This window comes from Neocloeon triangulifer, unplaced genomic scaffold (assembly GCF_031216515.1).
Source record: "Neocloeon triangulifer isolate White Clay Creek 2 clone unplaced genomic scaffold, ASM3121651v1 ptg000005l, whole genome shotgun sequence".
In the NCBI taxonomy this organism is placed as follows: domain Eukaryota; kingdom Metazoa; phylum Arthropoda; class Insecta; order Ephemeroptera; family Baetidae; genus Neocloeon; species Neocloeon triangulifer.
In genome coordinates, this window is record NW_026775548.1 from 575,259 (window position 1) to 588,691 (window position 13,433).

The 13,433-nt window shown below is 42.4% G+C and overlaps 4 protein-coding genes across 10 annotated transcripts; 2 read left to right on the plus strand and 2 right to left on the minus strand.

Annotated features, from left to right (window-relative positions):
• The first annotated feature begins 1,210 nt into the window (after positions 1–1,210).
• On the plus strand, positions 1,211–3,419 carry LOC132194060 (tRNA pseudouridine(38/39) synthase). Its single transcript, XM_059615120.1, has 7 exons — positions 1,211–1,395; positions 1,456–1,619; positions 1,748–1,949; positions 2,002–2,343; positions 2,399–2,697; positions 2,752–2,885; positions 2,945–3,419. Exons 1-7 carry the CDS (start codon positions 1,285–1,287, stop codon positions 3,022–3,024), a joined length of 1,332 nt encoding a protein of 443 aa, XP_059471103.1. The 5' UTR covers positions 1,211–1,284; the 3' UTR covers positions 3,025–3,419.
• Positions 3,043–10,255, minus strand: LOC132194058 (ubiquitin carboxyl-terminal hydrolase 47-like). Of its 3 annotated transcripts, none has more exons than XM_059615116.1 (20): positions 10,155–10,255; positions 8,637–8,915; positions 8,322–8,580; positions 8,084–8,262; positions 7,855–8,029; positions 7,666–7,787; positions 7,418–7,611; positions 7,113–7,365; positions 6,831–7,061; positions 6,614–6,775; positions 6,382–6,558; positions 6,125–6,323; positions 5,694–6,068; positions 5,284–5,639; positions 5,118–5,229; positions 4,826–5,064; positions 4,657–4,772; positions 4,345–4,606; positions 4,117–4,295; positions 3,043–4,063 (listed from the first exon to the last, which is right to left on the minus strand). In XM_059615116.1, exons 1-20 carry the CDS (start codon positions 10,212–10,214, stop codon positions 3,850–3,852), a joined length of 4,143 nt encoding a protein of 1,380 aa, XP_059471099.1. In that variant the 5' UTR covers positions 10,215–10,255; the 3' UTR covers positions 3,043–3,849. The 3 variants fall into 3 exon arrangements, with proteins under 3 accessions (XP_059471099.1, XP_059471100.1, XP_059471101.1); XM_059615117.1 differs by lacking the exon at positions 10,155–10,255 and adding an exon at positions 9,849–9,999; XM_059615118.1 differs by lacking the exon at positions 10,155–10,255 and adding an exon at positions 9,077–9,414.
• LOC132194061 (uncharacterized) lies at positions 9,786–11,255 on the plus strand. 5 transcript variants are annotated; one of them, XR_009441512.1, is made up of 3 exons: positions 9,786–9,951; positions 10,635–10,840; positions 10,904–11,255. XR_009441512.1 is itself a non-coding variant. In XM_059615122.1 (3 exons), exons 2-3 carry the CDS (start codon positions 10,629–10,631, stop codon positions 11,085–11,087), a joined length of 396 nt encoding a protein of 131 aa, XP_059471105.1. In that variant the 5' UTR covers positions 9,789–9,951; positions 10,600–10,628; the 3' UTR covers positions 11,088–11,255. The 5 variants fall into 5 exon arrangements, 3 of the variants coding, with proteins under 3 accessions (XP_059471105.1, XP_059471104.1, XP_059471106.1); XM_059615122.1 differs by having other exon boundaries at positions 9,789–9,951; positions 10,600–10,840; XM_059615121.1 differs by lacking the exon at positions 9,786–9,951 and adding an exon at positions 9,995–10,134.
• Positions 11,256–11,282: 27 nt separating this feature from the next.
• Positions 11,283–13,148, minus strand: LOC132194059 (tubulin-specific chaperone E-like). Its single transcript, XM_059615119.1, has 2 exons — positions 12,843–13,148; positions 11,283–12,759 (listed from the first exon to the last, which is right to left on the minus strand). Exons 1-2 carry the CDS (start codon positions 13,025–13,027, stop codon positions 11,433–11,435), a joined length of 1,512 nt encoding a protein of 503 aa, XP_059471102.1. The 5' UTR covers positions 13,028–13,148; the 3' UTR covers positions 11,283–11,432.
• Between the last annotated feature and the right edge of the window lie 285 nt (positions 13,149–13,433).

Sequence of the window (13,433 nt, forward strand, 5' to 3'; positions counted from 1 at the left end):
AACTCGACAATATCGGGTATTATAATTGAAAACTCTATGGTAACTGTCATTATTTAGATAAACCAAAATGTATCGATTAAATTTTGCTTCAAAAGATTTAAGACAGAAATTATTTTTAGAATTTCTTTTTCCAACATAAATCAATATTTCCACTTAAAACTCAAAACTTAAGACAAGCGGCAACACTCTGAACATAACTAGGATCATGATTTCGCAAACACGACACGACACAACTCTACACTTAAAATTTCAAAAGAAAAAAAAACACTCACACTAACAAATTAGGAACTTCTCATCTCGTTTTTCCCAATTTAATTTGTGTGTACTGGCCGAGAAGATTGGATTGAATAATGATAATAATATAAGACAGCTTCGAATGCGGCCGCATTAATAAAAATTCACGCGCTCACCAAAGTTTTCTCCGGTTATTGAAATGAAAAATGAACCTCACAATAAAAGACTCCATCCTCTTTAAATCTGTTTCATTCACTTGCGCTCGACGGCAGTTTTGGCGCCGCCGCGACAGGCGCACTCGGAACACTGCATGTCGACGTGAAACTTTAAGTGTAGAACCGGCGCACCAACAAGTCGAGAAATCATGACCCATCAGTCTGGCGCAGACCATGTGCGGTGAGTATAGTATAGGTTTTGTTAATGTTGTTCGCCCCAGGTCCCAGCACCGCAAACTCGTAAGAATTTTTCATTGATTTACTTACATGGAATTACATGGAATTTTTCAATCATTACTGAAATTTTCCCAGTTTTCAAAAACTTATTTGGATCGAAATATTTTGACTGAAATGCAAAATCCAAATTGTGTTATGTTCTTGTTGTAATTTCTTTTCTCATTTTATTAGAAAAATTATAATATAATTAAATATATCCATTGATAGTAGCTCAACAGAGTTAAATAAAATGATCATAAATTTAGCTGTAAATCATATTATCATCTCATTATGTTGTCGCTTGGCGCTTATAATAAATTCTTTAATGAAATAATTGGTATAAATTGAGAACTGTATAAAAACGATTATTATTTCAGTAAAGCAAACACTAACTCTACGGAATTAATTATCTACCAAAACTGAGCGCTACAAGCATAATAATCGTATGTAATTTAATAATTGCCTTAACCGTATAATAGAAGCTTTCGAAATCAGTCCATAGATGGCGGAGGCACCGCGAACCTGCAAGATCGGATTAAGTTCAGAAACAAAACAATCTATCATGTGTTGTGATTGTTTAATCTTCATCTAAAGCTTTTTACCATTCTGGCTTCTGGCCATGATGTCAGCGGGTAAAAAGGCACCAGAGTTTGTCGTCGATCGGAAGCGTTCAAAGAATCGAATAACGGGGTCGACACCTCTTAAAGAATTGCAAGAGTTCTCCAAGGAAGTATAGAATAATTCAAACATTCTTCACAGTTTTTTTAATACTTTCTATTTGTTGAAACAGGAACTGATAGCCAGGATTCAACAGTTGGAGGCGCACACTTTCCAGCTGAAAAATATTATTAGGAAAAGCGGAAATAAAGAGGAAGAACCATTAAATCAAGAAGATGGTAAAAAACAATCAACGTCCGTCAGGAAAAATGCAGGAAGACAGTTCGACTTCACCAAGTATTTAATTGATTCATCTTTTTCATTAGCAAAATTATTTGAATAAACATATTATTTTCTAAATTTTTATATTTATTTAATTATGTTTTGAAAGATATAAAAATCTAATCATTTTTTTTCCATCTCAGATGCACGAAAAGAAGGATTTTGATCAAGCTGCTGTACCTCGGCTGGGACCTGGATGGCTACGCAGTCCAGGACAACTCAGCCAACACGGTCGAGCATCATCTCTTCAACGCCCTGACCAAGTCGTGCCTCATCGAGAATCGCCAAAGCAGCAATTACCATCGGTGCGGACGAACCGACAAGGGTGTCAGCGCCTTTTCTCAGGTTCAAATTTTAACCCTTAAAACAATTATTAACAACTCGAATCTATATTCAGGTCATCTCGATTGATGTCCGCAGCAGTGGCAACGCTTCAGGTGAGCTGCCCTACTGCAAAATGCTCAACAGGTTGTTGCCCGATGAAATCCGAGCCCTGTGCTGGGCGCCGGCGCCGTCCAGCGAATTCTCAGCTCGCTTCGACTGCACCCGCAGGAAGTACAGATACTTCTTCCCCAGAGGCTGTTTGGACCTGCAAGCGATGGCTGCAGCCGCCGCTCTTTTACTCGGAGGGCACGACTTCAGGAACTTCTGCAAAATGGACGTTGGGAATGGCGTTGTCGACTACAAAAGGTCCGTTTTCCAGGCAGAGGTCAAAGTCGCCAATCAAATTAATCCGCAGGTTTGCCCTTTTTAATTCAAAATTGATTTTATTGTTTATTTGAATGTAATTGCAGGTCGAGGGCCCTTTCGATCTGTGCGAGTTGGTGATCGAGGGCAAAGCATTCCTCTGGCACCAGATCCGTTGCATCGTCTCAGTTCTCCTGCTGGTCGGAGAGGGCAAAGAGGATGCGTCGATAGTTTCGCAACTGCTCGACCCTGAGAAACCCAAACCCCAGTACCCTTTGGCCGTGGACTTTCCTCTGGTGCTCTTTCAGTGCGACTACGAGCACGACCTGCACTGGCAGTTTGAGCAAGAGGAACTCACTAGGGTGGTGCTCAAGATGCAAAGCATGTGGGCATCGAATGCAATCAAGTATGAAGAAATTTAGATTTTTCAAAACAAAAGCTTATTAAATAAAATCAATAGATCGGCAATGATTAAGGAAATGGTTTGCTGTTTGGAGGAGAAACTGGAAGTTGCCGTCAAAGGACAGGCAGATGCTCTAGTGATGGGTGTCAAACCCAAAGTTTACCAACCTTTGCTCAAAAGAAATACATGTTGTAAGTTTTCGTAGTTTTAAAACAAAAATATATAAATTAAATCTTCTTTATTGTTCCAGCGTCTTTGGAGAGCAAAATTGACCACTATGTTAAAAGAAGGAAGTTGAAAAAAAGTGAAGAAAAACAAAATGACAATTAGGAAATGAAATAAATAATGTGTAGGTTAAAATGACCTTTATTAATTACACTTTGAGACAAGTCATTCGATCATCGTTTCATTTGCTCACACAGATTATCATTAATTGTTAATAATTATACACATTCATATGTACCCGCACTTAAAATTCTTGAGTGCTCGTCTCCGGCTCGTATTTTTCGTGTGCAAATTTGAGCCGAGAACAATTTAATTTACAAATTTGAGCGCACTTTCCGGCCTATCACGAACATTTCTTAACACAATCCGACAGCAGATTGCGATTATTTTAGTAGCTCCATGGACAAAAATGCAGCAGTAGCTTTTAGTTAACTTGGCTCTTTCTCACAGTAAAAATTAGGCAACAACAACAATTAATTATTTAAAAAAAAAAAGGGAAATCGCAGTCATCCAGCAACCACTCGACGAAGGCGCAACAGACAACAGCGAGTAAATTCCACGTCGCGAGTGCACAAGCAAAAAAGACAAAGAAACAAAAATTTAATTACAAAATTATCGCTGCTCTAATTTATTAATTCTTTAAAGCAACCAAACCATTTTGCAAATCATCTCACACAAAGTTTGGTCAATTCTCTGCACTTTTCATAACAAAATTCAGCCGAGAATCAATATAATCAAGTTAACAAGCCACATTACTTTTCTGAAACTAAAGATACGTGAGATAGAAAGGCACTTGTTGGCGTCACAAAACTGAAATCTCGTCAACACATGAAAAACAATGTTATTTCTTCCCTCGGGAAACGACCAACGGTGAGGAAACAAGCTTGGTCTTTGGCAAAGCGCGAGTAGCTGATCAGTCCTGCAAGGCACTCAGTAGTTGCTGAAGAGCTCGTTTGGCGAGGCCTCGGCGACGGGCGCGGTCGCCTTTGGGGGCGTCGGGTCCAGATAGATGCGCAGGCCGCGCTCTTTCCTCGGAGTGAAGGTCCAGCTGCTCGCGCCCACTCGCGGCTTGCGCAGGTTTTCCGCCTTCTCCAGCTCCTTCCGCTCCTCCGCCGTCAACTCCTTCAGCTGCTCTTGGTTGTCTCTGTGGAAATTCACTTTGTCAATATTAAAATTTCACGGCTCGGCGAAATTTACCTGTAGAAAATCACGTGTCCGTCTTCAAAGATGTTGAATGGCCACTCGTTGAGGTTGCTCGTTGCTGAAATCCACTCGAGCTCGGTGTGCACAGTCAAGACAGAAATGTCGCAAGGGAACGAGCCTGGCGCCTTCACTATGCCTACGTTTTCAGCAGGGATGCCGCTCATTCCAGATAGCTGAAGCAAAAATATTATAATTTGTTCAATTAATAAATATTTCTGTTACCTTTTCCTTCAGCTCTTGCCCAGTTGTCGTGGACAACTCGACCTCTTCGAATGGCCCCATGGTCATGGTGCTTGGACTCCATTTGCGCACAAAAAGCACCAGCTCGGGTAGAGAGTCCTCTGAAGTTTTTTGCGGCCAGTTTTCAGGCAGTTCTTGCAGGAACATCTCCCAGTTTGCCATCAGGCACATGCTTTCCTCAAACTTCTGGTGGTCGTAATAAACCTGGCCTGGATTTTTCCAGCTTTTCTTTCTCAGTCGACACCTGCCATTGAATAGATAGAGGACAAAAGAAATAAAAAATAAATAAATCACCTTTCTAACGGAATCTCAACGTTGTTCTTTTTCTTCAGATCCTTGAGGATTAACTTTTTGGCGTCGGAGACAAGCATTCCATTGGAAAGCGTGCAGTTGAACAGGAACTTTGTAGGCTGGAGTTCAAAATTATTAATTATATTCTTTCAAGTTCAATTGCAATGCTCACGTCAGTATCGTCAGGAACGAGTTTGAAAACTTTTCCAGTAAACTCTCCCTTCCTCAGCGCTCTGCCTAGGCGGACGTTGACTTTGTCACCGTCACGGAAGCTCGGACTCAGACTGGTGTAATCGTACTCGTCGTTCGTGCGAAGTACTTTGAAGTAGTCACATGGCACGCCGACAAATGGCTCGAGGTGCCTCTTGAACCACGCCATCGACACGCGTTTGTCCACCTCCACAATCAGCACTAAATAAATTTCATAAAAAATAATTTTCTCAAATATTTTGTTGTCAACTCACTTTTTGAAGATCCCTCGTCCAATGGAGTTGCTTTGAAGTAAGTGTAACTTTGAGGCCTCGAGTGGGAAACTCTGGCACCATCTCTGTCTCCATCCACGTCATCCCAATCAGACTGAAGAAGTTCCATTAATCAATGAAAAATCCATGAAATTTACAGAAAAATTACCTCATTTTTGCCTTCCTTGTCCTGAGGAGGATCGTCGGGCGAAGAGGCTGCTTGTCCATCACCTCCGGCCGACTCGTCGCTGGGTGAGGAAAGCTGCACGAGCAAGTTCTCCTGGTCACCAACCAGGGTCCTGTCACTGTCAGTCAGACTTGAATCTTCACTTGCACTCTGGTCAGTGCTGGCGGCCAAGTCTTCTTCGTTACCTTCCGAGGCAGCCGCTGAGGAAGGTGCCACTTGAAGGCTGCTCTGCGGACGAGGTGGATTCGGACTCGACCGTTCTCGAGCAGCCTCTTCCTCTTCAGTCTTCTGCTGATTGTACGCACTCAGCAGCGGAATCTCCAAGTCCTCGAGGTCCTCTGTGAAAAAAAATTTGATGAAATTTACAACGGATGGATTCAAAAATTACTGACCAGATTCGAGGTCCGGCAATAAAACAACCAACGTAATGATATTTTGGTAACGGTCGATCACTTTGTACAGCTTCGAGTTTTGGAAAGACTTCTCGTCGTCGTTGACACCGACAAATACCTTCTTCATGGTGGCTGCGTAACTGTCAGAGTCGAAGAGCTGGCTGCCTTCTTGCAAGGGGTACAGACTTTCCATGGAGAACTTTTCCAGCACCACGGAAATGTTGTCGACAGGAACTGAGCCAAACAACTCGGGCATGTACCTCTGCATCAGCTTCTTGAACTCCAACGCATCGATTCTGTAGTGGACAGGCAGCATGAAAGGCCCTTGCAATTCCTCCGTTTCAGGATTAACAGTAAAAATCCTGGCAATGGAATCTGAAATAAATTTTCAATAAGATCCAGTGGATGTGAATATTATTTTTCAAACCAACCTCCAGATACAAAAGGCTGCCACGGGTCTGGGATGCTCTTGATCTGAAGCAAGAAATTCTGCTTTCCGTCCAGAGTGGTCACAATATTTCCAATCGTTTCCTCCTCGTACTCGTGTAGACTGCCGAGTATCGAGTACTGACTACTATCGTAAGAGACCAGTCTGCAGTTTTCAATGGGGTGCGCTTGCAGATTTAATTCCTAGGAACCATCAATTAATTGCTTTCTTTTAATTTTTTTTTTTAAATTTTATATATACTTTGTGAGCCATCTGAAGGACTTCTTTTTGAGTGAGGCTGCCCAGGCAGTTTAGCTTGCAGTTTGTTTGCCTGTCACTCTGCGGCGAGTAGCAAAAGACTTTGAGTTTGACGGTGTCCATCAGGTAATCTCTGCAGTAACTATCACCATCTCCATTTTGCATTGCAGCCAGTTGATTCTAGAAAGCAAAAAAATTGAGTTTATTTTCAAATACAAACATCTCTTCTTAGTACCTTGATATGTTCAGGGAAATCTTCCACTTTCATGACTTCAGTATTCCGCTCCTTATCTATTTGCCGGTACATCAGCATGTAGGCACTCGTACTTGGTGAATATCCAGAGTTGTAGTACGCTCGGCTGCCTCCATATGTTTTCCGAATGTCATCACTCGTTATCTGAAAGCAATTTAAAATTTTAATTGAGAAATTCAGATTTTCAAACAAAACTAACCCTGGTAACATTTTGGTCGTTGAAACAGAACCACTGGCCACTGCTGAAGTCCTTGATGTATGCATAGTAGTGTCCCCCGGATGCATTGCCGGAGTGGATCAGGATGGCGTACAGCTCGTACATGTACGGCCCCTTTTCGAGGCTCCGTCTAGTGTTTTTCTCGTTGTTGTCATTTATGCATGCGGCTTCTCCGTTTTCAAAGACACTGTCTTCGGCTTCCGCACCATTGACCTAAGCCAGAAATTACTTTAAAATTTTCACAAAACTTAAGTAAAGCTCAACCTTAGCATCTCCATTCAAAACTGGCTCTGCTGGTTCCAGAGAGGGCAGCGATTCATTGTCAATGCTTGATGCTGAATCGTTAACACCAACTTCGGCAACCTTTTCTACATTTTCCTCCTGTATCGGCTCCACAATCTGCAGTTCGATTTTTTCCTTTTTTACCTCAGCCTCGTCTCCTTTTTCATCATCTCGAGATTCTTTAGCTGTAGTGCTGATGAAAGGGTTCATGTCCAAGATCTCTGGGAAGACCACTCTGAAATCAGCCATCGTTGGTAAATAAAAAATTGCTACGACTTTTAAATTACTTGTCGTTCAATTTTAATCTATGCAGACTGTTGTAGTCAAAGTCGAAGCGCATCAGGTGAAGGGTGAGAAGATATGGAATTTTGACAAATTTGAGTCCTTTTTTTGCATCACACTTTTTGTTGCAGTTCTCGCACGCGTACTGGTTATTTCCATCTAATGTTTCCGGCTCAATAAACCCATTCAATGCATCCTCCTGCACATATTTATTGAGAAAACCAAAATTTTGTTATACTCAATGATGACTCACAACACTGCCGTAAGCTGTTTCCTTGCCAAAGGGTCTGATGGGGAGGGGAATATCTAGGAAGGTGTCTTCTCTGATATTCTCCTTTCCACATTCCATACATTTTACATAATCAATCATCTTGCCTAAAAATTTTCAATAGAATTACACCTTCACTTTTTTTTTAAAAGTCTTTAAATATTTTATAGTTACCTTGATATAACCTATTGATGAGGTCGGCTTGTTCGGTTTTCCTAAATTTGTGCTCGAGAGCGTCAAACATGACTCGACACAGTTCCTGCACGTCATGCTGGGTCCACGAGTCACTTGAGTCCCAACCAAAGCTCCGAGTAAGATCTGTTGTTTCAACAGCTGTTTTGCTTGACGTCTGTGACCATAAAATTAATGAAAAATCCTATTCACCTTATGCATTAATAATAACCTGCAGTTTTAGAAACAGTCTCTGCAGCTGGAAGGGAATCGATTTCCGCCTCGACTCTTCATCGGTGCCGTCAAATTCCCACTTGTAAAGAGCGTTGCGGAACTCCGGAGTCATGAACAACGACTGCAGGAGACTGTTCAAGTAGCAGGTCATGGCTTGGTTCACGAGCCCTACGTATTCTGAAAAATTACAATTCAAATTTAATAAAATAAAAAAAATTTGCACTCAAAAACTTTACTTTTTTCAAACGTCTCAATTGCTGGAGCAGGCAAGACAGAGTGAGTGGCAAATTCTTCGGTCGAAGTTGACGCGACTGCAGTTGCCGCAGCTCCGTTTTCAATCTCGTTGGTCGTGTCCTCCTCACTAAAGCGATTTGTGTTGGGCAAATTTGTCTTCTTCTTCAGTTTGATGGCAGACGTCAGGGTCAGCATGTTGCGACCGTCGGCTTTGATGCCGACCGAGAGGACCGAAGGTGACGGGCCCGTCTTCGGCAGCACCTTTAAAAATATCAAAAAATTTTACAAAATTAATTCGGAAAATAAAATGACTGGACCTCTGTTTTGAAGTTGATGTCAAAGTCTGACTCGTTCAGCTCGAGCTGGTTGGCGATTTGTCCGTACAGGCCAGCGACAGTCGCATTTTCCTTTACAAAAATCGTGATGGGACCCGAGTTGGTGCTAAAGTCGACGTGGTTGCGGACGATGCAGGTGATGTTGGCAGGCTGTGGCTCTTCTTGGACAGGCACGACCGCCATGGTGGCCTCAGGGTTGGAAACCTGCAGGTTCTCTTTCAGCCGGTCCTCCTGCTCTTCCAGTTGTGGTTGGCAAACCATCTAGAGTCAAAAATATGAACAATATCAGAAATTTTGAAATTAACAAAACCAATAATCAATAAACCTTCAATAAAGTTTTGTAAAAATATTAATTTATTAATACTTAAGATCTAAAAAAAAATAAAAACATGAGTTGCAAAGTCCTATGACTTTTCATTGACCTCTCTCAAATGAAAACTGTGCAAATTTTGACAAATTTGGCGATTTGGTCGGGCCAAGTGTGATCGCACGTTTGCGAGTCCATCTCTTTTTCTATCTCTATCTCGGTGGTGAACACACTGGCCGGCAGCCAAACGTCGTCCCTCGCATTCATTTCTTCTTCTCGCGAGGAGGAGAGTAAAGAGAGAAATAAATGCCGTCGCCGCCGCCGCCGGGTTCTATTAATAAATGTGTGGGCCCGACGCACTCACTCGCGAAGCGACCGAATGCTTCACACCCTGAGATCGAAAGTTTGCATTTTTATTTACAAACATGCGCTGCTGCCGACTGCGGTGTCTGTTTCTCCACGCACGAAACTATGATCGTGGAAAACTGTAAAACAGGAAGATTTTTCCAAAATTTAAAAACATGTCAGAAGAGTAAAAAAATACTTACGAAATATATGAAATTTTAAAAAATATCTTGATTTTAAAAATAAAGCTGACCTAATTATGAAATTACTTTTATCTACTTCAAGAACATTTTTGTGTTCTTATTAGTTAAAATTATAACTTAATTTTATGTTTTTTCCCTCAAACAAACAGATTTGTACGAGTGCCAAAAACTTATTCCATAATTTGTCATGCACCATAACTCGCAGCTCATGAGAGTCAGCTCAGCTGTTATCTCATCTGACTTGGCACATTTCAGTTAATAATTTGTGAAAACAAAAATATCAGCCGAATTTCGCTGGGCAAAGCTGAATTCGCACAGGGTGAGCTGATTTGTGCTCACTCGAGTCTTCCGTGGCCGAATTTTGCTCGGAAGTCACGGCCGATTTTTGCAACCTTGACAATCTCCTCGGGCGTCGCTTGCAGAATTCGCAAACTGGCGATAAGTACGCAAACACTGTCACCATTCATACGCACTTAGGCGCGCGAGTACATACACATATTATCGTGCGGAATGACGAGACGAGAGTGACCTTAATGCGGGCTTGTTCTTGGCCACAATTTTCATACCTCGCGGATGAAGCGGCGCGAGATTTGCTCAGAAATGCATGAAATCTATTCAGATATTGGTAATGTGCAGCAGATTTACCTCAGGTTGCTGAATTTTTGAAGAATTGTCGAAAAACACGCCCTCAGAGGGATCTATCATGGTCCTCAGCCGAGATCATCGGCCATTATTGGAATGCGAACGTAAACAATACTACCAACTTAGTAATAAATATTTAATTTAAAACGTTTTTTTTTCATATAAATTAATGTGTGTAAACCATTTTAAAATTTAAAAAATTAGCATTTTATTCAAAATTAGTGATAAAACGTATTAAAGTCGGGCTAATTAACACTAAATTTATTTTAGACTATATTCTATTTAGTTGGTCAACTTGATTCAGCAGCTAAATCACGTAACCACGCCCATTTATGCTCTTTTAAAACGCCACATGTGTTTTGTATTCAATTTTTATGCTGCAAATCCACATTATTATACCGCACGTGTGACATTCGTGTGACTATTTTATTGTTTTAAATTGATTTAGAAAGTGAAGATTGAATTCATTCGAGCAAAATGCAGGAGGAGCCGGAAAAAATCCCTCTTACCAAGAAAGGTCCAAATTTGAAGAAACGAGCCGAGAAAGCTGCAGCCAAGGAGAGGCCGAAAGTAGACCCTGACTGGAGATTGTACCTGAGGTTTCCTCACAAAATCCCCGAGTACACCATCATCAAAGAAATGCACCCGTTGATCACAAATGTATCCCTGCCAAGACAAAAAAGCGCACGGTAAATTTTACTTTTTTAATTAAGTTGTTTAATAAACATACATAAATTCTCATATCTGCATAGATTCTGTTTTTTGGAGTTTGAAAGCGAGTCAGACGCACAACGAGCGTTGAAAGAACTGCAGGACTACAAAACTACCAATGGAAAAAAGTTGTTCATGAGCCTTGGCCGAAAGGCTGAAGACGACGAAGGAAAACTCAAATTCCGAATCCAAAAGACAGGACGAAAAAATGTGTCAGTCAAGTAAAAAGAGACTGAATTGTGGACACTTATAACTATGTACATTTTTCTGCTTATTATCATTAAAAAAGAGAAAAATTACTTTCACATTGTACTTTAAATTTTGAAATTATATTTTAAAATAGATGTCTATTTTTTTTTTAATAAATTTGCACTCCAGCAATTATGAGGTTGAGCTTTTGCAGAATCAAATTGCACTAAATTCCTGATGAAATAAAACTTTATTTCATTTAACTTATTTTATTTACTCGGAGGTAATTTTGATTTTTCCCACTGCTGGAATGTCCAATTGATTCGCTTTTCTCTACAGCTATTAATATCACATTAGGCATCATCAATATATTTAATTTCTTCACCACTCGACCACTATGCTGTCATTGTCTTGAATCGAGTAGAAGGCCAAGTCCTTGAGATCGTTGTCAAACTCGTACTTGATTTCGGGCTTGTCGCGGCAAATGTAGCTCAACTTCAACATGTTGGGGGCCGAGGGCAGCAGCTTGGGCAACATGCCCCTTAAGCGCTGCAACTTCATCGTCCGGGGCAGCTTCTTCTCCACGTGGCCGTTCTCCTTCAGCTGCGGACACTCGATCATGACGTTGATGAGCAGATTCTTCTTCTGGCCGGACAGTTCGGACTCCTCGGGGGCGCCGTGGACCTCGACCAGTTTCTGGTAGCACGGGTGCTTCGCGTAGAAGAGATTTAAGTCCTGAGGGTTGCTTCTGCAGGCCAGGTACTCCTTGCCGTACTTCTTGAGGTAGTCGAAGGAGGCGCCTCTCTTCTCGGACGCAGAGACGGACACTTTGTCCAGCGTCTTCAGTCTGGCCAGCCGGCAAATAATGATCTGCCGATTTGTCTCGGGACTTTCTGCGTTCAGAAGGGGATTGTCCTTGAAGATCAACTCTTCCAAGGATGGCAAGAACTCGAGGGCGCTTACCGACCGCCAGTCGGACAGAAGATTTCCGGACAGGTAGAGTGTGCCAAGTTTGGGAAACACGGAACTGGGCAAGTCCGGAATTGAACCGATTCGGTTGTTGTTCAAGTGGAGAATTTGCAGATTGGGCAGGGCGGACAGTTTCTGGACAGCGTCCCACGACTCAATTTGATTTCCGTCCAGATCGAGCTCTCGCAGAAGAGGAAAATTGAGTTGGCTTAGACTGCAGATTTTGTTCTGAGGCACTTTGAGGGTGACCAAATTTGCAAACAAGTCTGCAATCTCGTCCAGGGCGGTCAGCTCCATGCTGGCGGCGACCAAATTCTGAATTTGGTCAAAAACCTCTTTGCGTCCAGCCCAAGAGGAGAATAGATTGTGACTGATGAGGAGGGTCTTGAGACGGGGCAGATGTTCCACCACCGAGGCCACATCGGCCACGTTCGACAAAAGGTTCTTGCTCAGGTCAAGTTCCTCGACGTTGGGGCACAGTTCGGAGAGTCTGCGGTCGCCGTGCCTGATGCACAGGTTGCTCAGGACCACGATTCGCAGGGCGTTGTGGTTGCTGATCTTCTGCAGGTGCTTCTCGAAGCCGACGAACTCGGCGGTTTTGACCATGCCGGAGCTGCCTGTGCGGAAACTGGTCAGTTGCGCTTCAAAGGACGATTCGTACTGCTCGAGGAGGGCCTCGGCGCACGAGCGTCCCAGGTTTACTTTGTGCGGTCGGACGAAGGAACCGGCTAATGCGCACCTGAAAGTAAAATCAGTTTTAACAAAAATTCGAAATAAAATGTTGAATAATTAGTGACTCAGGGATTTGTTTTCATATCTCACTTTGTATCAAAATACTTGCGTCCTTGGTGGACGCCGTCGTGTTTGCCCCTCGAGGGATCGTCCCACTCGACGCCCAGCCAGCGTCCGGCGCCCGCGCCCTCGATTTCTCCGTCGTAACGCACCGTGCCGCGATGTCCGTCGCACTCGACACGGCGTCCCACGGCACTTTCGCCGTCCAGCGTCATCGCAGCTGCCTCGGACAGAGCAAAATAAGCCGCAGGTGGCCGCAGTTGGGATGGAAGCGGACGGGACACAGGGACACACCTCAAAAGATTAGCGACAGACACGCCCACGTCTGATCAAAATCAAAGCGACGGTGGCGACAACTAGCGGACTCTTGAAGGAAGCAGCCGCTTTCATAGCAGTCGCGGGAAGGAGGCGTGCAAAGAGAGTTAATGTAATGCACAAAATTTGTTCAACCCAATATTATAAACAGCGTAAAGAGTTTAAAATCACAACATATAAAAAAAAATGGCTCAAAGGAAATAATAGATTTCTTAAAATTTAATTCAAATCTCTAACTTTTCTTTATTTAAAATTATAATATTATTTTTTTGCAACCCAAAGTGAATTTTCCTAAAAATAAAAGGC

Bases quoted from the DNA above. Each gene is read 5' to 3' on its own strand.
- LOC132194060 (XM_059615120.1), top strand. From the start codon at position 1,285: ATGATGTCAGCGGGTAAAAAGGCACCAGAGTTTGTCGTCGATCGGAAG. The intron at 2,344-2,398 runs GTTTGCCCTTTT...ATGTAATTGCAG, and splicing joins CCAATCAAATTAATCCGCAG to GTCGAGGGCCCTTTCGATCT. The intron at 2,886-2,944 runs GTAAGTTTTCGT...TTATTGTTCCAG, and splicing joins GCTCAAAAGAAATACATGTT to CGTCTTTGGAGAGCAAAATT.
- LOC132194061 (XM_059615121.1), top strand. From the start codon at position 10,114: ATGAAATCTATTCAGATATTG. The intron at 10,135-10,634 runs GTAATGTGCAGC...AGCAAAATGCAG, and splicing joins TGAAATCTATTCAGATATTG to GAGGAGCCGGAAAAAATCCC. The intron at 10,841-10,903 runs GTAAATTTTACT...ATATCTGCATAG, and splicing joins CCAAGACAAAAAAGCGCACG to ATTCTGTTTTTTGGAGTTTG.
- LOC132194058 (XM_059615116.1), bottom strand. From the start codon at position 10,214: ATGATAGATCCCTCTGAGGGCGTGTTTTTCGACAATTCTTCAAAAATT. The intron at 6,324-6,381 runs GTATATATAAAA...GATGGTTCCTAG, and splicing joins TCCTTCAGATGGCTCACAAA to GAATTAAATCTGCAAGCGCA. The intron at 4,773-4,825 runs GTGAGCATTGCA...TTTGAACTCCAG, and splicing joins TCGTTCCTGACGATACTGAC to CCTACAAAGTTCCTGTTCAA.
- LOC132194059 (XM_059615119.1), bottom strand. From the start codon at position 13,027: ATGACGCTGGACGGCGAAAGTGCCGTGGGACGCCGTGTCGAGTGCGAC. The intron at 12,760-12,842 runs GTGAGATATGAA...TTTTACTTTCAG, and splicing joins CGCAAGTATTTTGATACAAA to GTGCGCATTAGCCGGTTCCT.